Raw genomic sequence first — 25,805 nt, forward strand, 5'->3', positions numbered from 1 at the left:
GTAAGCTCATACTTAGCTCTACGCCACTATTGACTTTTTTTTTTTTTGATGGAGTTTCACTTTCTCATTGCCCAGGCTGGAGTGCAATGGTGCAGTCTCAGCTCACTGCAACCTCTGCCTCCCGGGTTCAAGCGATTCTCCTGACTCAGCCTCCTGAGCAGCTGGAATTACAGGTGTGCACCACCACGCCCATCTAATTTTTTGCATTTTTAGTAGAGATGGGGTTTCACCATGTTGGTCAGGCTGGTCTCAAACTCCTGACATCAGGTGATCTGCCTGCCTCGGCCTCCCAAAGTGCTGTGATTACAGGCATGAGTCACTGTGCCCAGCCGTATGCCACCATTGTTTGTAAAAGGTATAACTGCCCTGCTGATGCTGATACATGGTGCTTGGCTCTCATACCCAGAGAGGGAGAGTAATACTACTGACCCCTGTAAGGGAGAGATAGCCCTGTAGGTCAAGGAGTGCAGCTGTAGGCATGGGGGCGGCAGGGGCTGTGGAGCCAGCTGCTGAGAGGAGCCACAGAGTCGGAGCAGACGGCCAAGATAAAGGCAGACAGTGTGACACAGCTAGAGTGAGTAAGCTGCTGATGAGAAAGCTGCTGAATAAAATTACATTTCCCCTGCCTACGGCCCCCCAAGTGTTGTTTCAGCTATCTGCCACCTACCCACTCCTCTCGGACCTCAGCATGGGCTAGAACCTGACCCTGGGCCTGACATTTGGTGTAGGAGTGGACCTGACAAAATATGACTTTCTTTACCACTTCCTCTAGTCAGTTCTACCTTTTAAACCTTTGCTAGGTCAAAGTTAATTGCATAAAAAAATTGCTTACAATTACCTAGTGCGGGTACAATAACCTAGTGACTTTGAATTTCTACCTAAAAGGGACTGCCAATCTCCTTTCTGATGTTTTAGACATCTCTGGAACAGTCTAAAACAAAATAGAAGCATTTTAAAACACCGTTTCCTTTTCCATTCATGGCCATTTCATCCCACAGTTTGCACAGTCATGTCCTCCTGGGGGAATAGAACAGTCTCCTTGTCATTAGCACACTCTGGGGTCAGCTGTGTCTTGGCCAGTGGCTTTAGTGTTTTAGGATTAGAAATTCTTAGGAAACTAAGTAAAGCTGCCCTTCAGAATCTTGGATCTTGGGTGAACAGAAAATCTGACTGGGATACCTCTCTAACGGAGCTCAGGAGTGTGCCTGGACCAGTGAAGCAGTTGTTGGCAGGTTGATTATTGCACCTGTAATGTTGAGTATCTGGCTATCGAAAGCCGGCGCCATTCATCTGGGCTGTGTTTCATTTGCTATGAATGCTCTTTATTTTCTTCTTTTCTTTTCTTTTCTTTTTTTTTTTTAGACGGAGTCTCACTCTGTCGCCCAGGCACTCCACGTCCCGGGTTCACGCCATTCTCCTGCCTCAGTCTCCTGAGTAGCTGGGACTACAGGCACCCGCCACTACACCCGGCTAATTTTTTGTATTTTTGGTAGAGATGGGGTTTCACTGTATTAGCCAGGATGGTCTCGATCTCCTGACGTCATGATCTGCCCGCCTCAGCCTCCCAGAGTCCTGGGATTACAGGCTTGAGCCACCACACCTGGCTGAATGCTGTTTATTTTCAACAGGGCCCAATGATTAGTGGCAAAGAGCTCCCCTCAGAAGATATGGGACTGGGAGTTGTGGCAACAGAGCAGGCAATTACATTGCATTGGTAATTTAGGTGGTGTGTGTTAGCAGAAAAGGAAGTGATAAAAGGCCATGCAGTTTGGAGGCATTCCCATTTGGAAACAGTATTCTCAAAGCCGGACTCAGAAGAAAGATGTATCATTTGTATCGCTGCTCAGTTTCCTAGCCTGTGTTATTCCTTATTGTTTCAATGATTTGACTATCTTTCAGTGATTGTTCTCATTGGTTATAGATTGTGAACGCATGAAGAACACAATTACTTAAGAACCTGAAATTGCTCTTAATAGTGTATTGAGGTCGGGCACGATGGCTCACGCCTGTAATCCCAGCACTTTGGGAGGCCGAGGCGGGCGGATCACAAGGTCAGGAGATGGAGACCATCCTGGCTAACACGGTGAAACCCCGTCTCTACTAAAAATACAAAAAATTAGCCGGGCGTGGTGGCAGGCACCTGTAGTCCCAGCTACTCCGGAGGTTGAGGCAGAAGAATGGAGTGAACCTGGGAGGCAGAGATTACAGTGAGGCGAGATCGTGCCACTGCACTCCAGCCTGGTGGACAGAGCGAGACTCTGTCTCAAAAAATAAATAAATAAATAAATAGTGTATTGAGGCAATAATACAATTTCAAATGCTTTCAGTTGTAAATCTGCAGCATATTTTACTGGTAGTTGAAAGAATAAGATATATTAGGATGGTGACTACAGAAAGTGTCTATGGAACACTTTTCTGCTTACGAAAATTGGCATTGAGTTTTAAAAAAGTAATTATATTTTCCTAACTTTTCAGATAAGTATGTTCTTTTTATAATAAAATGACCATATAAATACTTAACTGGGTTTTGTGTTGCGACTGCTTCCATCCGTCCACCTTTCTGTTACTTCCTAGGAGTGGGCAGGGAGGGTTTCTATAATGTGATCGTGAGTACTTGACCATTGCCTGTTGTGGAATAGTCTTGTGATTGGTGCTTTTTGAGTGCTCTTATAAGGAGCCAGGTTCTTTCTATCTCCTGTTCTGCTCTCCTCCACATTGGCTTGAGCCTAATTGGGCTCCTCGTGGTCCTAAGATGGCTGCCAGGAACAACAGTTGCTGAATGCTTCCTTCTCATTCAGCTGGAGGAAAATAAAAACTCAAGATCCAAAACCTTTTCTTCTGCCATAATGGCATGACTTTTTCTCACATTTATGTTAGTTACATCATTTGTTTTTCACTTCTTCTAGTAAAACTCATCATTTTTGCCATTATTAAGAAATATCGGCTAAATGTTTGAAAGAGGAAGCTGAACCTATTGCTGCAAAATGTTACGAGCTTTGTGGTAGATTGTACCAAAAAGGCCACTGCAGTATTTCTATCCCACAGGCTCTTTCAGAATCTTGCCACTCTTCCATCAAGAAACAGTCTGTTTCCCACCCCGTCCCCTGAAACTGAGCACCATGTTGCCGCTGCATTGACTGATGGAATGCATCCCGACTTTTGTGCCTGGCTTTTTCCCGTGGGATATGGGTGTCGGGAGCTTTGAGATAAATATGTAAGAAGTTTGGCTGCCCTGAAACATCCCTGCTGGAGAGACCCCGTGGAGAGAGCTCAGAGGACGCCGAGGAGCCACAGCTGTCCCTGTCCCTGCTACTTGAGTCTTCCCAGCCCAAGTGCCAGACAGCTAAGTGATGGAGCCTTTAAGTGATTCCAGCTTTCAGCCCCGGTGCCTCCACAGCTGACTCTGAGTGCAGAACAGCTGAGTGTCCCCATGGAGTACAATCCAGGTTACAAATTCTTGAACAAAGTAAGTGTTTCTCTCTTTTTCTTTTTTTAAACCACACCTTTTGAAGCAGTTTGTTACAGAGCAATAGAAAATCAGAATTAGTCTAGTTCAAATTGTGTATGCATGTGGTTTTCAACTCTGTCTTTGATAATTAAGAGTTGGCTATACATTCAGATAGAATTGGGATAGTGTTTCCATTGATGACAGGTTAGCTCAGGTGTGCACATGCAATCTTAACATGGCCAATGATTTGGGTGTAATTCCCACAAAGGCCGGTTCACTTTCCCTGCTCTGTGACTTAACTATGTGATTATCGCACAGATGTCTGCTTGCAATTATGAGGCATGAAGAATCCTTGCAGCCATTAGGAAATGGGCACCTGGCTTCTCTGCTGAGTATGGGAGTAATGGAAGCTGTGATGAGAACTCTCGGAAAAAAAACATAGTGTTGGTTCCATCAAGGGCCAGGCTTCCGGTAGACTGGTCATACGAGAAATGAGGATAAGTAGCCTGGAGCAGATGGGGTTGTGATGGGGTAGCAAGGATGAAAGTCTGGAAGAGAGATCAATGGCAATGGTAATTGATGTGGCAGGCATTGGTTGTGTCAGGTGTATGGTGAACAGCAGTAGACAACCAAACTCACTGAGCTAAGGATCAGACTTATTCCATGTTGCCCTGTATGGATGTCATGGTGCTGAGTAAAGGGTGGACCCTGGAGAATCAGACTTTTTCCTCTTTATGGCCCCTTTGCTTGGCATACTCGTAATCATCTCTTGAGCAGAAATGCCCCAGTTTAATATCCAGCTGCAAAATTTTATATTCAGCTGGCTATCACAGCCTCTTATTTCCTCACATCCCCCACCCTTTTTGGTTTGAGACAGAGTTTTGCTCTGTTGCCAGGCTGGAGTGCAATGGCACAATCTTGGCTCACTGCAACCTCTGCCTCCTGGGTTCAAGTGATTCTCCTGCCTCAGCCTCCCGAGTAGCTGGGATTGCAGGCGTGCGACACCATGCCCCACTAATTTTGTATTTTTAGTAGAGATGGGGTGTCTCCATGTTGGTCAGGCTGGTCTCGAACTCCCGACCTCAGGTGATCTGCCTGCCTTGGCCTCCAAAAGTGCTGGGATTATAGGCGTGAGCCACTGCGCCTGGCCCTTATTCCGCTTTGCTAAAAGAAAGCAAGACTGAGGATACTAGTAGTGAGCAGGACAAGGAGAATAAATGTTAAAACACAATGAAGGCAATACAATATCGTACAAATAGAAGGGGTTATTTCTAAACCATTTGCACAAGTGTGAGTTACCTTTGCCTTGGTTTAAAAGTTTATTTTGCTGTCCTAAAATAGTTCTTCATTCCATCTGTGATTATCCCAGCCCAGGGTCTCATCTCAATTGCTAGGTCATTTCCAAACTTTTCACTGCCTTGGCCTCCCACCTCCCGTTCACTCACCCTCACCTGCTTCTGGAGTTACTCCCGAAAGTCCTGCACAGTCTGCACATTGCGATACGCAAAGGTTTATTCTCAGCCATCTTTCTCCTTGTCATTCTCTGTGCCCGCCAGTGGCATTTGCTGTTCTCTGCACATGAAATGCTCTGCTACCCTGGTTTGGATAAAGTACGCTGGTCTCATTCTTCCTGCCTCCACCCCATTTGGCTTTCTCATCAGTCCTCTTTTCTGCCTTATGCCACTCCCCCACAGGTTCTCATCATACTGGGACTCTCTTTTCTCCAAATCTTCTTTTTCATGGATGCTCTGTCCACACCCAGTTTCCAGCTTTTAACCTCAAAGAGATGCCCAATTCCACATCTCTAGTTCAAAGTACCATCTGGACATCCCACCGCCCTCTGTAATTACTATCAGCATGGGCAACTTCACGTGTCCAAAACCAAGTGGATTTTCCTTGCTGGAAGAGATTTTCCTTCTTCTCATGGATGAGTTTCCACTGCTGGACTTCTGGTTACCTGGGCTCACACTTCAGAGGGATCTTTGGGTGCCTCCATCCTTCATTGAGCAGTAGCCAAGGGCTACTAATTTTATATCTACAATATTTCACATTAGTTTTATTTCTCTTGCGTGTCATTCTTTTAGCTCAGATGCTTATGTGTTTTTTGGATCGTGGCTGTCAAACTTTAATGTTCCTAAAAATCACATTTTGATAATGCAGATTCTGGTGTGGGACCCAATATTCTGCATTTCTGGCGAGCTACCAGCTGATGCTGATGCTGCTAATCCCCAGACTACACTTTGAGTAACGAGGTTCTAGGTTAATTATTACAACAGTCTCAGAAGTGATTCTCCCTAAACCAGTGGTTCTCAACATATGATCCTCAGACAAGCAACTTTAACATTGCTTGGAAACTTCTTGGAAATGCAAATTCTTGGCCAGTTCCAGCCCTACCCGATCAGAAACTCTCTGAATAAGCCATCCAGGTGATGTCCTCCAGATGATTCTAATGCATGCTGAGTCTGAGACTCACTTATCTAGAGCTTACCTTTATAGCCTTCACACACACCCACACCCCAGAATCTTTGCAACAATGTTGTAAACGCTTCTTTAGTGTTTCCGCAATATGGCTTTCTTTTTGTCTGTTTGTTTGTTCATTTATTTACAGACAAGATCTCACTATGTTGCTTAGGCTCATCTCCACCTCCTGGACTCAAGTGATTCTCTCACCTCAGCCTCCCCAGTAGCTGAGACTACAGGCATGTGCCACCACACCTGTCACGATACAGCTTTCAAGGGCCTCAAACTTTGTCCCTAGTGGACTTCTCTCTCTCTCCATCCTCCTCCTCTTCCTAATTTTGGAGTGAAATTTATTGCATCTTGTTGTCTGTTCATTCCCTGTCTTTCCTCCATCTTCTCCTTCACTTGTTTCTTTTTCCTGAAGCACCCCCATGATTGCTCATTGGAAGCCTCTCTACTCCTTATGTCTTGCCAGACACCATCTCTGCTGTCTCATATTCCTCAGGTCACTCAGCTAGGAGTGCATCTTTTCCCTTCCTTTCACTCAGTTGTGGTTAGCATATTGTGCATTGCACTAGAGTAGTGGTTTTCAACTGGGGCCAATTTTGCCCCAGGGGACATTTGCTTATACCTGGAGATGGGTTTGAATGTCACAGCTGCAGGTGGTGGTTCTGTAAGCAACAAGTGGGTAGAGGCCAAGGATGTTGATAAATATCCTAGAATGCATAGGAAAGCATTTCACACCACCCCTAAACAATTATTCAGCCCAAAAAGTCAGTAATGCATTGGTCGAGAAGCCCTGCAGTAGAGCAATATGTGTATGTTGTATTTTCTCTGAGATTGTTGTCAGCACGACCCTGGGGTTATGTCTTTGTCATGCATGCAAGTTCCAGTACAGAGAACCAAGTGCTTCATAATGTCTTCATTTTCTTGAGAAACTGACCAATCAAATATTGTAAAGTTTAAAAATGTGTGATTTTTATGTGGTTATTGTTGAAGAATATGTCAAGAATTCCATTGTCTTACTAAGGCTAGAACTGGACTTAAAACTCCACTTTCGTTATTACCTAGTGTGCTTAGGGAGTTGGGGGTGGGTCTTATTTCTTCTTTATCCTTCGTGGCTGATGAGGCTTTAAGTGCAGACAAGTTACTCATGATGGAACTGATGAAGACACGGAGGGTCAAGTGCCTGCTTTGCTAGTTTGGAACTGGGTATTACAACAGGGGTTGCATTAGAAAGCTTCTGTCTGGAAAAAACATGCATGGGCCCCCTGGTTGGGTGTGTTCTAGCTGTTGTTTGCAAGCAACTGGAGGTCTTGTTCTCTTTGCTTTGTACAGCCAAGCACTGTCACGGACACCCAGAAGTCTCATTCCTATGTATCTATAGGTTACAAAGCGATATGTTGCCTTGCGATGAGGTGGTGTGCACGAGGCTTTCTTGCCCACAGGGACCTCTCTGCAGGATGGAGACCAGCACACTTTAGTGTAGATTCTGATCTGAAATGCACCACAGGGAGGGAACTGGTTCTGAGAGCCGAACCAGGCTTTAATAACTCACAAGTCCAGTTCTGTTATTAAGCACTTGGGTACAAGTTCATCTTTGTGCATCCCTTGGGGCAAACTGAACTCAGAAATTTTCAGATTTTAGAAGGTAATCTGGGTGTGCACCACAAACTCCATAACACGCTGAGCAGAGTCTAGGCAGGACCTGGTAGTCAAATGCACCATGTGTGAGATATATCGGAGGAGTCTCATGAGGTCAGAGAAGCAAAGACCATTCATAGCTTGGAGTTTGTTCAGGTCAGGTTTTGCTACCAAGTGCACTACAAGGTGTTTTGTTTTTTTTTTCTTTTTTGGTTTCGGAGATTTGGGGATTTTAGAGAGACCCAGGGATACAAGGCTGCTGGTAAGAAGATCAGGTTGGTCTTGATGAGATGGTTGCCCAGCATGAGTTTCAATTACAATCTCATTTCGACCACAGTGTAGAAATGAAATGTCAGGTGTGGAGTGGAGCTATGGGGCCTTACGGGAAATGTTGCTGTGGAAAATCCTGCTACGTGTCAGCAGTCTCCGGCATGTCAGCAGCCTCTGGCCTGCGATGCACAGATCTCTAAAGCATCCCCTGGGCTCCCCTGATTGCTGGCTATTTTTTTCTCTTTGTCACACAGAGGTTCCTTTGGTCTTGAGATAAAGGTCAGGTTTCTGTGAACCGACTGGCTGCAGCCTTTCTTCTTCTGCCGTCGGAGGTGGAGGTGAGCTGAGGTGTCTGGAGTGTCCTATTTCATGGGTAAGAGACCCCAACAGCCTGGATGAACACTTTTGTAAACAGCATTTTGTCAGACAAGAGCCATGTTCATTTCCCTGTTGCCGTGTGAGTGAGAATTCTGTGTCCTCAGACAGACCTCACTTCTCGGGGGCACAGTTCTCAGAGACGAAGGGGACAGTATCAGACATTAAAAAGGAGCTGAAGAGAAACAAGACATACCAAATACATGGAGGGTTTTTTTGTTTTTTTTTTTTTCTACTGAGTTTAAACACTGCTTTCTTTAAACAGCAGCTTTCCATAATGCACGAGTCTTATGAATATGAACCAGGTCATTGTTGTTTAACCTTCACCTAGGTTAGCTCCAAATACGATGTGACATCTTATGTCACCCTGATTCTTCTAAACCTGATATTTTATTGCCTAATGCATGCCTCTTAATGAGGATCATAGCATGAATGTGTGATAATTAAAAGATCTTATTTTTAAATGCTACTGTTATCCATAATGGTACAAGGGTATAGGGACTATTCCTTAATCAGTCCCTGGTGACCATCACTCTCAAGTAAAAAAAAGCCGGGGGGGGTGGGGGGGTGGGCGGGGACTGGATTGCACATCCTATTAAGAGCATTGGGTTTTTATGGTCTACCATAGGGACTGAACAGAAAAAGAAATTTCCTCGCTTCCCCCCTTTCCTCTGAAAAACACCATTCCCATCTCTGTAGGAAAATTCAGGGTCTGGAGGCTCTTGTAGATGCAAGACACAGCCACTTGTGGGAGGGAGCTTTTCAGGACAATGAAAGCCAAAACAAAGGTTTCTTGTCACTTGGGGCTTTTATCCAGTACATCCCATGTTACAAACAATAAATCACTGGCTGACCAACCTTCTTTGCCAAGCAAACCTGTGGGGGCTTTAGGCTATTTCATAGTTCAAGTAAGACCCCATCTATCGACTTATCTACCTCCATCTACCTATCCATCCACCATCTATCATCTATCTATAGCTATCTATCATTTTTTGTCATCTCTCTGTCTGTCTACATCTATCCTCAATCTATTTGTACATGTGCATAAAAAGGAAAAAAGGACTGGCTTGAATAACTACAAACACTTCTAAATTTTTCCCACTATCTCTACTTCTGATGCTGGAGGCTCCTAGCTGAGTCAGCGAATCACAGCCTGGCACAAAGTGCTCTCAAAGAATTATGGGATGCAAAGACATCCGTGCTCTTCAAGAGTCGCAAATGTAGGGCATGCATTGAGACTCAAAAATCATAAAGAAAATATAAAGTTTGTACTAGGAGGAGGAATTTCATAGCACATTAATTCTGTGGCACAACTCCAACCAGAGAATGAGTCCTATTGCTTCCTTCTGGAAAGGTTAAGCCAGCCCTTACGTTACAGGGAAGTCATGTCCATATCACATTCTCTTTACTGTTGCATCATATCATACAGATGAAGTGGAAACCTTGTCTTCGATGTGCTATGTTTCTGTCTCTCTAGAGGGGCTGAAGCATTCCTGTGAGGGAACCCAGAAATGTTGAGTCCTGTATGTCCAACTAGTACATAAGTCATACATACATTTCTGTCTACTGCTCTATTCTGAAAGTTAACTTTTCATTTCCAAAACTATGCGTGAATCGAGTATCATTTGATTGTTGTTAAATTTGGAGAAAGAACCATTTACTTGAGACTTGGAGCTGAATTAAACTATGTAGAGTGAAGGGAAGCCAGTTTTAAAGGACGATGGCAGCCAATTTCTTTTGTTACTTACGTTTTTATTTTTTCCAAGAACAGTTAACATTTACTAGGCACCTATTGGCCTCAGTCACTTGCATCTAAAGAGCAAAGCTAATTTACCCACGGCCCATGTTCTTTTAAATGGTTAGCCTTATTTCTTAGCTCTGTTAACCACTATTCTAACGTTAGCTTCAAGTTCGATTTTAATAATCTATTCCATAGTTGTATACTGCTCCCTGCCACATGAACAAAAAGTTTGGGGGAATAAGGCGAGCAGTTTACATTTTCTGTGGATACTTCAAGTAATTGGCCCCAAAGTGAAATTGAGTTGGCCATGGTTTATCGTGTTCTGAGGGGATAAAATGTGTAAGGAAACAGACCTGTAGAAAGGGTTGATATCCAAGTATGTGTGAATGTGTGAAAATCCTATAACTCCACTTCAACTGGCCTAATATCCTGAGTCACTAGATGGTCAGAAGAATAGATACAGTAAAAAAGGAACAAACCGATGTACATTTATACTAAAAAACCAAAAACAAAGTTTGTACAAGATGAACAGCAAATGAAATAGCTACTATCAAAACAAAATCTCACACAGGTCATTTTTCTAGTATGTGGACATACATACACCCACACACACACAGACACACAAGCAAGAATGTGTATTTTATAAGATATAGGTCCTTGGAAATAGACATTCTTAGCAAATATGGATGACAGATCAATTGTAATTTATTTTCTTTTAACACTGTATCATCATAAAGAAAACTGGTATAAATGAAAAAATCTATTTCAAATATCTACATCTAAAATTTTAGGCAGTGAAAAAGCACTTTGTTGACAAGGAGTGTGGAATGATGTATGTTATTTGTCAGAAACTGCTGAATGCCTTGTTTAGTTGCCACAAACAAATTCACATATCAGAACGAACAATACTGCTAAATATTCCTTTTTTCCTGCTTTTTTTTTTTTTTTTTGTTAAAACATACTGGGAGAAAGTAAAGAAAAGAAAAGCTGGAAATCCATACATCTTTCAAAAGTTTGAAATTGAAGCAATATTTAGAACCATAGATGAGGAAACACGGCGGCATTGGTGTAATATACACAACGCGCTTTTCTTCTTTAATCTGTAATGTACATCAAATACTTTACAACAATGCATTAACAAAAGGCAAGAAACATCTTGCTGTACAGAGGAACCCCAATGCAACTTGAAGCCTAGAGTCACAACGGATGAAGAGAGTAAACAAAGCGTGAGAAGCCGTCCCCCATACAGTGTGTAAACTATTCTGTGTCTTGTGCTTAACGATAACCCTCACGCCCCACCGGCCCGAATGCCTCGTCTCTCCTCCCATCAGCCACGTTCAGTATAAAGCACTTCTCATTACTCTACAGCTCACACTAGAAAGGTGCTGCCCATTGTTGTATTTAGGATCACTTTAGCTTTCTACTGATTTCCAAGTTAACTTGCGATTCATTTAGCTTTCTAAAATAGCTTTCTTAATATTTCCTTACTGGTTATCACAGCCTTCCTATGGAACAGGCTTTAACAAACTAAATTTGCAGAAGAAAAAAAATAAAACAGAAAGAAATGTCTTGTGGTATGCATGCACATGCACTGTTCCCGGAGCGCCTGTGCCCCACTCCTCACACCCAGGAGTCGGGAGAGGCCGGGTAGTGGCTCGTTTCATAGTTCAGTTCACTGTAGGGACGGGCAGCTGAGTAGAAGTCAACGTAGTTGCCGGTGGACTTGAGACCCAGGTGCATGGTGTACTCGCTGGCGGGAGGGCGATGGTGGACCTGGTCCTCGAAGAAGGACTCGTCGTAATTTCTCGTGGAATTCTGAAATGGCTGGTAGGTCTCGTAATCTTTTCTGCTGGGCTCCTGTGGGACTGGCTGTGCTGAAACCTGAACGGGAAAGAAGAGCCACACTGGGTTACTTGGTTTCCCTTGACTCAGCCTCCCTCTTGTCCCGACACCCAACTCTCCTTCAAAGAAGAGGCTGTGTACATCCAGGCATTCACCACGGTGGCACTGCTCCTCCAAAACTGCCAACTGTCATCGGCTTTCTTTTTGAAAACTGACTCCTAGGTCCACGTGCTATCATTCTGCATAATCTTTATCATGGCAAAATATACGTAACATAAAACTGCTTGCTTTAAGAAATGTTGAAGTGTAAGATTAATTAGGTAGCATTAAGAACATTCACAGTGTTGTACAACCATCACCGTCCATTTCCACCACTTTTAAAATCATCCCAAACAGAAACTCTGTGCCCATTAAATGTAATTCCTCATCCCCTCTCTCTGGGCCCACGGCAAGCACCATTCTACTTTCTGTCTCTAGAAATCTGCATAATATAGGCGCTGCATAGAGTACTTGTCCTTGTGTGACTGGCTTCTTTCACTTAGCATAAAGTTTGCATGGTCCATCCACGGTGTTGCATATGTCAGACCGTGATCCGTTTTTGTGGCTGAATAATATTCCACTGTGATGTGCATTGGTCCACTGATGAATGCACTGAAGGCCATGACTTCACCTCAGTGCAATGTATCAATGTAGCAGAACTGCACTTGCACCCCATGATTGTATCCCTATAAAAATAAAACAGTCCATGGTAGGCACAGACCACATTTTATTTATCCATTCATCCGTTGATGGACACTTGGGTTATTTCTACCTTTCAGCTGCTGTAAATAATGTTGCAATAAACATTGGTGCATTAGTATCTGTTCTAGTCCCTGGGGTCCCTTTTCAAGCACCGGTTCCTGAAATGAGCAGAACCTCCCAAGGTGAAGGGTGAGGGTAACCCTATAGCAAGTACATACCGGGATGCACGAAGTTCTGTTAATCAGCAGTAATTGGGGAGGAAGTCTGGTGTGAATTATTAAACACTCTTAAAGAAATACTGTTTGATCACTTTTGGGTGGACTCTGTGACTCCCTATTAATTTAACTAAAGTTCAGCAAGGAAATGTCCTCTAGAAATTGGTCTTAGCTAATAGATAATGATTTGTAATTAGCACGTTGTGTGTAAATGAATGCTTTTAACGGCTTACACATAATTCTTCTCTCAAGTAAGTGAAACTCCCTCTTATATATGTCATTGATTTATACTAGTAATCGACCTGATCTTCAAAGAAGTGGTGAACTTCATCACAGCAGCTGTCTAGGATGTCCCACGTGTCTAGTTAGTGGTGGCTGAATGAATGAGGTTTCTGTCTACCTACAGAAGTCCAAAAGTCCATACAGCATAAACCTTTGTTAGCCTGTGAGCTAATAAAGGATGAGAGGAACATTTGGAATGAATGTTTGCAACATCTGCAATTAAATACTGCTAAGTCCAGGTCTACTGGACTGCGTTGCTAGGTTGGGGTGCCCTTTTCTATGCTTTGAAGAGCTCTGCTTGTGCTCTGCTGAACTCCACTCCAACACAGGGCTGCTTTCCAAGTGCAAGACATGCAAAGGCTCAGAATCCAAAAGTTTGGAAAAATTACACAGGGAGGGAGCTAGATCTGCTGTGTTTCTAGTTCAGCAGGGCACCCTATTCAACATTTAGCAAATTCTTTAATACTCCAGTAGTCATAAATATTTATGTGTGTTTGTGTCTGTCTACATCAATATCTATCATCTATCATCTGTCTGTTTTCCTATCCATCCACCAATCCATCCATCCATACATCCCTCCAGCAAACTCCCATCTTATAGATAAGAAAACTTAAGCAGAGAGAAGTTAAGAAACTTCTCCAAAATATCATAGCTAGTGGTAGTGTGAGCTGGAACTGGAACATACGGCTGGCTGACTCTAGAACCCAGGTGTTCTATCAACCTAGCCCAGTCCTGTCAGAGCCAAGGCGACCAAACCTTGGAGGACAGGCCTCAAGGAGCTGACTCCAGGCTCTAAGATAAGAAAGCAAGTCGGTGGACCAAAGAGATCCAGGAGCGGTGTGTTTTCTGATGCATATTTGGGGGGCCAGGGGAGCCAGTGCACGGGACAGGAATGTCTTCGGGGGAGTCACTCACAAGGGTTATGGGTTTCCTCCAAAGTGGCTTCTGCTTTCTGCTTTCATTTTTTTTTTTTTTCTTTTGCACAACCTTGTTCAAATTGCTTTGAGACTGTTGTCATGGTCTCTCCGGTTGGTGAACATTTTGGAGCTGGGTATCAGCTTTCTGAGCCTCTTGCCCCAGAGAATTAACTTCTTCCATTCATCTGCACTGTTCATAACCCACACCAATCACTTCTGAGGTTTGGTGCCCAGTCCCAAGAGTGTGTAGAAATGGACTGTCACAGGTGGCACGTGACACTGCTGCACCCGGAGAGACTGAATTTGCTCACTGGTCTTGTGGTATGGACGTCTGCTGGTGAAACACATCCGTGGTGGAGGAATATTGGCTGCATTTTAAACTTTAAGAGAATATCTGACAGTGTTGAAAATCTGGCTGATGAAATGACCCCTCCCAAAGCCCTCCCCACATAAGAGCTAAAAATAAATGCATTAAAAATTGCACAGTTTGCATCAGTCAGATTTGAATGAGGGAAGTAGAATGATGCCCCAATAGAGCAGTGGGGATTTCTGAATCTGGGTGTCTGTTATGGTCTAGAGAAGCCCAGGAACACGCAAGCCCAAAGCTTTTGCCTTCTTTGCCTTAACGCTGCATCTTGTTTTGGAAAGGGGCTATGACCAGCAGCTCACTCCAGGGTCAATACACCCACACTCTCTGCACTCCGTTCCATGGCTTCTGTTTCTATCAAGTTATCTTTGCTGAAGTTTTTCCTCCACAGTAGAATGTTCACTCTAAATTATGAAGGATAGTGTCATGACACCTTCCAACTCTGTTAGCATAATGACAAAAGATTATGTGGGTTTATTCCTTAACAAATTTGCCAGGAAACTGGATTTATTTTGAACACAAGGTGAACAGTAGCCCAGTACAGATCTTCAAACTTTTCCATGTCTCAGAGTGTTCATAGAAAGACTCAGAGTGTTCACAGAAAATGAAGGAGGCCAGATATTAAGTATCAGTGGTTCTCAAAGCATCATCCCAAGACCAGCAGCATCAGCATCACCTGGGAACTTGTTAGAAATGCAGATTACTGGGCCCCACTCCAGACCTACTGAATCAGGGCCTCTGGGGATGGGCTCCAGCAATCTGTGCTTTAACAACCCTTTGGGGAATTCTGGCTCATGCTCCAATTTGAGAACCACTGGCACAGAGGTGAAAAAATGGGACAGGAAGACGGAAGAACCAGGATGAGTGTTTGCCTCTTCCTGGCTGGGGGACTGAAGGAAACACATATGCTCCTGGAATCTCATCTTCCTCCTTTCTGCGGACAATTACAACTGGCCTGCTCACGTGACAGTGGAACTAAGGACACCAGGAAGGAACTCAAGATTCTGGTTTTGTTATCATTTAAATATTGGTCATCAAAACAGCAAAGCTCTTTGTTTCCAGTTCCTGAACAAAAATCCTGTTGTCAGCTAGATAGATACCATTCAATATGATATTTCTCTTTATAAGTATGGGGTGGACTGGTAGAAGCTCAAAAGGATTTTTGGAAAGTATGCATAGTTAAGACTTTTTTGTTTTTTTTCTTTGAGACAAGGTCTCACTTTGTCACCCAGGCTAGAGTGCAGTGGCACACTCATGGCTCACTGTAGCCTCCACCTTCCAGGTTCAAGCCATCCTCCTGCCTCAGCATCCCAGGTAGCTGGGACTACAGGAACACACCACCATGCCCAGCTAATTTTTGTATTTTTTTGTAGACACACAGTTTTGCTATGTTGCCCAAGCTGGTCTTGAACTACTGAACTCAAGCAATCTGCCTGCCTCGGCCTCCTAAAGTGCTAGGATTACAGGCACTAGCCACTGCGTCCAGTCAGTTAACTCTAAAGTGATGTCTGTAACCTGCTGACCTCAGACATTCAAACCAAAGATCACAAACTGTATTTTATACTACTGATGGTTTCTTCTAGGAGGCTTTAAGCTCAGAGTTTGCTGAAAATGTGCCTGAGTCCCAGGTAGTCACAGGAGCAGCACCCACGTGTGGCCATGTGTCTGGTGCAGGCGTCTCTTTCTCAGTTCTCCCTATCTCTTGCCTTATCTTGGAGATCCACTTGAAACTGATTTCCCTCCACGAATCGCTTCCCCATAAGCTCAGTCACTATCCAGCGTGAAGCCTGTGAGACCCGGCTGGTGACTGAGCCACCCAGGAGATAGGAGCGCTCAGCAGAGGACAAGCTTCGATGCTGAAACTGACCAAACCCTAGAGCATCCCTCCTGGTAAAACTGTTCCAGGCGCGAAGTTCTGGGGTAACTTTTCGCCAGGCAAGCTCCTGACATGGAAGCATTCCACCTAGAATGGTTGGCTACACCTCCATGGCCAGAGAATCCAAGTCAGGGATACTGTTTATGAGTCCTCTCTAGGACTTCCAACCGGAAGAGATTGAAAATGTGTCTTTTGAAGGGTTAGGATGGTTGCACTTTATTGAGTCCCCAAGAGAGAAAGCTGCAAGTCAAGACTAGGTTTATTCCTATAACTTAGTCCAAAATAAGCAAAATGCTTTCTTTCCTCCTCTCCAAGTTCACTGGAGTGTCATTATGATCTCCTTGGAAATATATATATATATATATTTTTTTTTGTGGGGGAACCCTCTCTTTGTTGGACATTTTAAAATGTTGTTGGATGTTAGGCTAAGATAGAATGATCCAATCATCCATTTCCCTGGGCTGGTCCCTCACAGGGAATGATGGTGGTCCTGAGCTGTGAAGACAGGACTCAGCTCTGCTGGGGGCCTGCCTGCAATGCCTCGGTCCTGACGAGAGGGGTGGAGCTTGCTCTCCATTCAGGGTGGATTTTAGCAACATTTGCCTGAAGCTCAGCGGCCTTGGTGTTCCCCTCTGAGACTGAGTCAAGCACATTCTGGGGACCTCCGGGAGAAAGGCTATGGCTAGGTGGTGTTCACACGCGTGGCAAGGATGCCATCTTAGCATATTAATTCTCATTTGCTTAAATGCTCAGGATATGCTTAGGTAAAAGAATGTGCCCCTTAGAGCCATTATGGACTGTCCTCTAAATCTAGATGGCAAGCAGTCTTTTGGAACCTACTGCAGCCACTCTGTGAGATGTCAAAGACCCCTGGCCATGTCAGGGCGTTTCTTCAATGCCAGCTCCTGGGAGAGGAAGGCTGGTGCAGAGGGAGCTGGTTCTGGTGAGGAGCTTCTGTCTACCTGGGGGAACTCAAGATGAATCTCACACTCTTGGCAGCAAAATCATGGTCCTATTACAACCTGACAAGAATCGGTAATAACTGGCAATAGTCTGCTTATTCTACATCCAGAATTTCATAATATTTGCTGCAAGAAGCATGGTTGATTTCCATAAATGAAGTTGGCATTTCTAATACATTTTGTTTCTGTTTGCCTTTATGGAGGCAGGTTGGCAAGTGAATAGTTGGGGCCTCCCTGGTGACCTGGTGTCTACAACTCATGACCCTATTTATTCAGTCATTGGTTTCTTTGCTTTTAGCAAATACTGTAACTGAGGGTAGGCTGACTAGATGTTAGCATCACATCAAATAGGCCATGAGGGCCAAGTCATTCACCAGGGGGTCACAGACAACACTATATGTTTTCCAGAGTGCTGCACATGGAGTAGGCTGATGCCCACCATCGGAAGAGAGATGTATGAAGTTTCTGAACAACGAGGGAGAACAGACTGTGTCTTTGGCTTTTATAGTTTCTGCAGAGCCAGAGAAAATAAGCCTTCAATAAATGTTTGCTGAATAACATACACACTCTCTCTTTCTCTCTCTCAGACTGGTTCCTTAAGAATCTACTGTTCAGATATATAGAGTAAAGGAACAGAACAGAGGCCTTAGAAATAACACTACACATCTACAACCATCTGATCTTTGACAAACCTGACACAAGCAAGGGGAAAAGATTCCTTATTTAATAAATGTTGTTGGGAAAACTGGCTAGCCATATGCAGAAAACTGAAACTGGACCCCTTTCTTACACCTTATACAAAAGTCAACTCAAGATATATCAAAGACTTAAACATAAAACCTAGGACCATAAAAAATCCTGCAAGAAAACCTGGGCAATACCATTCAGGATGTAGGCACGGGCAAAGACTTCATGTATAAAACACTAAAAGCAATGGCAACAAAAGCCAATATTGACAAATGGGATTTAATTAAATTAAAGAGCTTCTGCACAGCAAAATAAACTATCATCAGAGTGAACAGGCAACTTACAGAATGGGAGAAAATTTTTGCAATCTACCCATCTGACAAAGGGCTAATATCCAGAATCTACAAAGAACTTACACAAATTTACAAGAAAAAAAACAACCCCATCAAAAGCAGGCAAAGGATATGAACAGACACTTTTCAAAAGAAGGCATTTATGCAGCCTACAGACGTATGAGTGAAGCTCATCATCACTGGTCATTAGAGAAATGCAAATCAAAACCACAGTGAGATACCATCTCACACCAGTTAGAATGTCAATCATTAAAAAGTCAGGAAACAACAGACGCTGGAGAGGATGTGGAAAAATAGGAACACTTTTACGCTGTTGGTGGGAGTATAAATTAGTTCAACCATTGTGGAAGACAGTGTGTCGATTCCTCAAGGATCTAGAACTAGAAATACCATTTGACCGGAGCAATCCCATTACTGGGTTATAATCCCAAAGGGTTATAAATCATTCTACTATAAAGACACATGTATGTGTATGTTTATTGTGGCACTATTCACAATAGCAAAGACTTGGAACCAACCCAAATGTCCATCAATGATAGACTGGATAAATAAAATGTGGCACATATATACTATGGAATACTATGCAGCCATAAAAAAGGATGAGGTCATGTCCTTTGCAGGGACATGGATGAAGCTGAAAACCATGATTCTTAGGAAACTATCACAAGAATAGAAAACCAAACACCACATGTTCTCACTCATAAGTGGGAGTCGAACAATGAGAACACATGGACATAGGGGAACATCACACACTGGAGCCTGTCTGGGGATGGGGGGCTAGGGGAGGGATAACATTAGGAGAAATACCTAATTTGGATGTTGGGTTGATGGGTGCAGCAAACCACCATGGCACGTGTATACCTATGTAACAAAACTGCACATTTTGCACATGTATCCCAGAACTTAAAGTATAATAATAAAAATAAAACAATAACAATAATAAAAAGAATCTACTGTTCAGTGCTCCTCAAACTTGAATGTGCACACAAGGCCATCTAATTAGAATGCAACTGTGCTGTAGAAAATCTTGAACGGGTTAGGGTTAGGAGCCAGAGGAGAATCTCTCCTGTATTTCTAACAAGATTCCGGGTAACACTGACGCTGTTGGTTCCCCAACTAGACTTTGAGTAGCAAGACACTACAATGCATGTAATGTACTGCAGAATAATAGAACTTATTTATGTATTCTATCTTTTTCAAGTTCTCTACTGAATTTGCTGCGTCTCCTTTATTGGTAGTGATCATGTATAATGAATGCTTCCTTCCTAACGCATTTGCAGGGTTACAGGAGCTACTCGATCTCTGTTGAGTAATTCCGGTCCAGACAATTCCTATTTAGTAACAACATCCTACACTTGTCCATTTGGGGGTTTCTTTTAGTTTTGCACCATAGCAGAATACTTGCTTTCTGCACCAGATCAAGCACGAGGTTCAAAGGCCATTTGCAAATTTGAGGCTGTTCTGCCGAGTCCACCACACACACACACACACACACACACACACACACACTCACACACACACACACTCGTGCTGCAACCAAAGTGAGGAGAGGGCCTCAGGGGACGTTGCCTCCTCTTTCAGTTCTTTATGTATGTTGGATGAAAATTTACGTTTAAAATTCCAGGTTATTTCACATGAGTCACATTGAAAAAGAAATACAAACGTGTTGCATTTATTTTACCTGGTTGTGTTTGATGTCTTCAGCGGGCGCACCATATGAATTCCTATACAAAGTTGAAATTCCAGTGTTTTGAGCTAAAATTAAAAGGAAAACAAAAGTTTAGCAAAGAAAACAACATCACAAATGAGGAATAGTGGTTACTGGACCAAGCTCTTGCCCTAACAAAGCTTGTTTTCTTGGGGACCATTCCAAGTAGAAGACATTCTTTGGCCCTGAACACTTCATTTTACATACAGATATTAAAAAGGGACAACAGTTATTCTAGAAAATCCCCATAGCATGTCAGCCGCTTGCAATAACGCTCACATCGCAGACAGGGTCAGGGCAGATGCTGCAAACAGATGGTCATTTTGTAAGTTTTCTGGCCTTCTTTTCTGGTGAAAACTGGCGGGTAATAAAGGCTTGTCACCTGCACTGAAGCATGCAGGAGTCTGTATTAGCAGCTTAGCTTTTAGCCTGGAGAGTGACAAGAATAAAATTTCTAATTTGAGCTCACAGAAGTGCTTGATCATCTTTCAGACAGTTCATTTCTTACAGGCCCAAAAGATGGGCAGGGAACATCGCTGCGTGCCCCCACGCATCTGGAAGCCTGCGGCTTTGGAATCAAACTAGATGCAGAGGGAGGATCCCGCTCTGTTGTCTGGCTTGCCGGTGGTCTAGATGAAAGAGATGAAGGTCTCCTCTAGTTGCCAGCAGCTTCTGAAGGCCCAGAGAGGGGGCCTGTTAGCCCACTTCCTTATGGGAAACCCCTGAAGCTCAAGCCATCCACTCAGACTAAGGGCACAGGCCACCACTCCCTTCACAGCTGCTGAAGGGTCATAGTTCAAGAAATCTTTGGTAGAATGACCACATCACCTAGCAATCCCATTGGTGGGTGTATATTCGAAAGAAAGGAAATCAGTATATCAAAAGATATCTGTACTCCCATGTTTATTGCAGCACTGTTCGCAATAGCCTAGATGTGGAAGTAACCCAAGTGTCCACCAACAGATGAATGGGTAAAGAAAAGGTGGTATATGTACACAACAGTGTTTGGCCATAAAAAGAATGAAATCCTGTCACTCACAGCAACACGGATGGAATTGGAGGTGATTTATGTTAAGTGAAACAAGCCAGGCACAGAAAGACAAATATCATATGTTCTTGCGCATATGTGGAATATGTGGTAGCTAAAAAAAAATTGATCTCATGAAGATGGACAGTAGAATGATGGTTACCAGAGACTGAGAAGGGGAGTTGGGAGAGAGGAATAAGAGGTGATGGTTAATGCATAGAAAAATAGAAGAGAAAAGATCTAGTGTTTCATAGCATGATAGGGCAACCATAATTCACAATAATTCATTGTATATTTCAGAACAACTAGAATAATGGGATTGGAATGTTCCTAATATAAATAATAAATGTTTAAGGTGATGGTATCTTAATTATGCTTATTTGATTATTATACGCTGAATACTTGCATGAAAAAAATCACATGTACCCCTTAAGTACAACTATTATGTATTCATAATTTTTTTTTTAAAAAGCTTTGGAAAATGCTGTCTGTTCAGTGTCAGTGGGGTACGAAACACTCTAAAACTGGGAAGGGCTTATTGTTTGCTTCCAGTATTTAGGGGATAATGAAGTAGGATCACTCCACCTATGGGCCACGAGAGCAAGGTCAGTATAGCCTTTCAAAGTCTAAGTTCACTCCACCCAGGATTTTTTACCTAAGAGTTCATTACAGCTGTGCAATAAAATTCCTCCTGGAGAGTTCGGCTTAGAAAGTGAGGGCCGAGAGCCCATTTTTCCATTTTAAAGACCATTCTGCTATCCTCTCTGTTGAATGCATGTCACTCCTGTCTCTGTATTATGGTGCAAACCACCGTCTCTCTCTGGACCATTGCTACCGAATCCTCCTTGAAGACCCAACTTCCACTCTGCCCAGGCCGATTCCTCCATCCATCCTGTTACCAACAGCCAGAATGCTGTCTTTGTAACCCAAGTTGGCTTCTGTCTCTTTCTCTGCTTGTAACGCTCCAATGCTCTTCACTCCGAGATGGCTCTCCGCTACGGCCATGAGGCCCTACAAGGTTTGTTTCCTGCCTAACCTCCCAATCGTTTCTCCCTCCTTTCCTCCTGTTAAAGGAGCCCCAGCTTTGCTGACCCTCCCTCCTCAGAACGGGGAAAATATGTTTAGCTGCAGCTATGTTGTCCCTGCTGATCTTTCTCCCTGGAACTTGCTTCCCTCAGACTTTAAATGTCTCCTCCTCCCACGTCAAGTGAAGTAACCCCTTCCGCCTGCACCCCCATCTCATTACCCTGTTCAGTTTCTTCTTCCTACTCAACACAGTGCAGTATCATCTTGCTGGGAACTTGTTCTATTGTTTACCTTATGTACTGTCTGCCTTCCCCTTCCAGAGCAGAAGGCCCATGAGACAGAAACAGTCCGTCCTGCTGCTACCTCTGTATGTATCCTCAGAGCCTGGCACAGCACCTGGCCTCAGTGGAGACCCATAGAGTAAGTGCCCATTTGCTGAATGAATAAATGAGTGAACCTTAGATAAATCTGCCTTCAGAGCTATAATTTGCTATAGAAAATGTCCCTTCAGGGATAAGGTGAAATTTTGTTTTTTCTTTTGCTCAGAATTAAATGCACTTTTTTTTTCTTTTTTTTTTTTTTTTGAGACGGAGTCCCGCTCTGTCGCCCAGGCTGGAGTGTAGTGGCCGGATCTCAGCTCACTGCAAGCTCCGCCTCCCGGGTTTATGCCATTCTCCTGCCTCGGCCTCCCGAGCAGCTGGGACCACAGGCGCCCACCACCTCGCCCGGCTAGTTTTTTTGTATTTTTTAGTAGAGACGGGGTTTCACCGTGTTAGCCAGGATGGTCTCAATCTCCTGACCTCGCGATCTGCCCGTCTCGGCCTCCCAAAGTGCTGGGATTACAGGCTTGAGCCACCGCGCCCGGCCTAAATGCACATATTTTTTAGAACATTTGCACTATTGTAGTCTTGGCCTCCCTCCCTGCTGTGAAATCATAAACAGATTTAAGATTCCTCTTATCAGAGGAATCTTAAAAGCATGAGGCAGACTTTGTGGCTTCTGAGCCTAGGATGTTAATACTGGAAGTTCTTTCCCCTCACCCATTTAAACAAGACCATAGCTGAGACTGAACTACCTTTATGGACGCTTGAGGCAGAGGAATTCACAGAGGCTCCACCCTCATATGGCCCAGCTAATAGTGGACCCACAGAAAGATGCCTTTCTATTTTTCTATCAGCCCTCAAATACCCAATTTCCAACTGAATCAACACCCTGAAGACTAGAATTACTTTCAAAGGCATAAGAGGCCGGGTGTGGTGGCTCACGCCTGTAATCCCAGCAGTTTGAGAGGCTGATGGGGGAGGATCACTTGATGTCAGGAGTTCAAGACCAGCCTGGCCAACATGGTGAAACCCTGTCTCTACTAAAAATACAAAAATTAGCCAGGCGTGGTGGCAGGCACCTGTAATCCCAGCTACTTGAAGCACTGGGGCAGAAGAATTGCTTGAACCCGGGAGGTGGAGGTCATAGTGAGCTGAGATTGCGCCACTGCACTCCAGCCTGGGCGACAGAGCGAAACTCCATCTCAAAAACAAATAAATAAATAAAAGGCATAAGAAAGACACTGACAAAAACAAACAGACCATTGGAAGAAAGGGTATGTGGGAAGCTCAGACAGGAGGGAAAAACCTCCAGGTGAATTTAAAGGTCAGGCAGTGAGCTGCTGGGATGATGCAGCCCTTTCTTGAGATGAACTGAACACGTGAGGTTCCCAGGCATCCAGGACTGCAAGAACTTGCTGCTGAAGCCGGCATGCCTGAATGAACAGCCGACTGGATTTCTCAGGGTTCCCCAGTGGCAGAGAAACACTTAGGAGAGAAGAATTTCAAGAGGCTTCATCCAAGCTAGAAAATGAATCCAGAAAAGGAGGGTGGGGGAAGCCTGGAATAAACACCTAGATGGATGTGAACTTCTAAGAGCTCAGAGGAAGAGATGACACCTCCATCAAAGAGATGTTTCCACTTCCAGCCCTCATAGGCTGCATTTTGAGGGTGAAGCTTCCCTTGTTTTCATATCAGAAGGAACGTTTTCTTGGCAGGGAATGAAACAAGGAAGATGGCAGTTTTTCAGGTTATCTTTCAATGCACGGAACTTTCAGTGTCCCGTGTATTTGTTCTTGAACAAGAAAAAGCAGTGCTTTTGATGTGGAGGCCACGAGAAATCTGATTTTGTAAGTAAACCCTGGAATGATGGGCATTTGCTAACATCCTGCAGGGTGGGGGCTGGAAACTCAATCTCCCCATCTCTATGTGCAAGACTGGCTTCCACCCAGCTTGGCTGGGGACTTATTGATATCACTATTGAAAGTGGCAAACCACCACTATCCTCATTTCTGCTATCCCACCGTCACCTCCATCACCCTCACTACCACCACCACCACCACCATCATTGTTGTGATAATAACAACCGGCATTTACGCAGCACTCACTGGCTTTAGAGGAACTTCCCTATATACACATATTATTCAATAAAGATCTCAATGTTCTTTCTGGCTTGCTACATGATTGATAGTGTACTCCTGAATTGCATTTTTAAGTAAGTTAGAGCAAAGCTGTTTAAGCCTTTAAATAAGTTTGAAGAATTACATATACTGAAATTGTCAAGATCCCTGCCATTTTCTAAGAAGATTAAATATCAGAAACATAGTAAATTTTAGGCTTCGTTTTATTTTGAGTCCAGGGCACAATCATGTGCCCTTGGAACTGTTTTGACATAAACATGCACACCCACACCCACACCCACACCTGAAGGCCTTTTGAATGATCCTCTCGGGTAAGAGAGTTAAAGAGAAACACTAAACTTAATAATGCAGTCAATCTCACAACTATTCTTTAATCTCAGTGTATCATGCCAGACAGCTGCTGGTGTGGCTACCCAGGGCAATGCTAACTGCACATGTCAGTTGAATTTGGTGTCATGACTAGTTCAGCATAATCAGTACAAATTGGATCCTCTGCCGAATGTCTAGACTCCAGGGACTCAGAATTCAGATTCACAGCTTTCTTGGTTCCTGTTCATCTATGCGGCAACATGTAAGGGGGGAAAGAGTGACTGTGAATAATAACCTCGAGTCCATGTAATGAGTTAAGTTCTCCCATTCAGGAAACATCTCAGGAGCAGCGCTGAGGTGTTCCCTTGTAGGGTCTGCACATGGAGGCAGAATGTGGTCCTGGGGGCAGGGATAAGAAACATCTGTTTATTATGCTTTTCTTTATGCAGCTGAGCAGAGTTAACAATGGAAAACACTGCTGCTGGGGTAAATGCATTTGCTATTAGAAAAATTTATCTTCGCTGTCCTGGTTTGGGAGGCATTTTAATAAATCATCCAATTTGTCTGCTCTGCTTCCCTGCCGGTCTACACCGAAACACTACCGGAGAACTGCCTCCTGCTCTTCAGATTCCTCTCCTAAGCGGGTCTCAGTGTATGCACGGCGCCCTTTGCGCCCCGGCTTTATGAATGATCTAACCTGGCCTTGTTCTATTAAAGGCTCTTCTTCATAGCCTATTTTCAGCAGGGACCCATCTCCATGCCCATGTGGTAAAGAGGGTGTGGGGTCCCCGTTGAAAGGTCCTCAGGGCTCCATCAGCTCTGCTTTTAAGGTATAACTCCCTCTACAACCAGAGCCCACATCCTGCTTCTTGGAGGAGGGCCATCCAGGGAGAGGGTGAGGTATGGAAAGCTCGGAGGCGGCTGTGAGTGCCTCAACAGAGGCATATACAGAGTGTACAATGTGTACAGAATATACAGTGATTTAAGGGTAAGCCCTGTTATCAGATGGGCTGGGCATGGCACGGTGGAGGGGGCAGAGACGGGCACTCATTGTATCAATTCTGGCCTCCATAGAGTCTTGGCTGATGAGAAAG

At 43.9% G+C, this 25,805-nt stretch overlaps 1 protein-coding gene across 7 annotated transcripts in view; it reads right to left on the reverse strand.

The window, feature by feature from the left end:
• Nucleotides 1-10,889: 10,889 nt before the first annotated feature.
• CTNND2 (catenin delta 2) overlaps nucleotides 10,890-25,805 on the reverse strand; it is a 943,187-nt gene continuing 928,271 nt past the window's right edge. For 5 of the 7 annotated variants that reach the window (XM_010356592.2, XM_030927650.1, XM_010356588.2 and 2 more), the window contains 2 exons: nucleotides 19,862-19,935; nucleotides 10,890-11,819 (listed from right to left, as the gene is read on the reverse strand). In XM_010356592.2, coding sequence (XP_010354894.1) covers nucleotides 11,559-11,819; nucleotides 19,862-19,935 — 335 coding nt within the window. In that variant the 3' untranslated portion in view covers nucleotides 10,890-11,558. The remainder of the gene's footprint in view (nucleotides 11,820-19,861; nucleotides 19,936-25,805) is intronic. The other 2 variants (XM_030927652.1, XM_030927649.1) reach the window with 2 other exon arrangements.

The sequence above is a fragment of the Rhinopithecus roxellana genome, chromosome 3 (genome assembly GCF_007565055.1).
Source record: "Rhinopithecus roxellana isolate Shanxi Qingling chromosome 3, ASM756505v1, whole genome shotgun sequence".
Lineage (NCBI taxonomy): Eukaryota > Metazoa > Chordata > Mammalia > Primates > Cercopithecidae > Rhinopithecus > Rhinopithecus roxellana.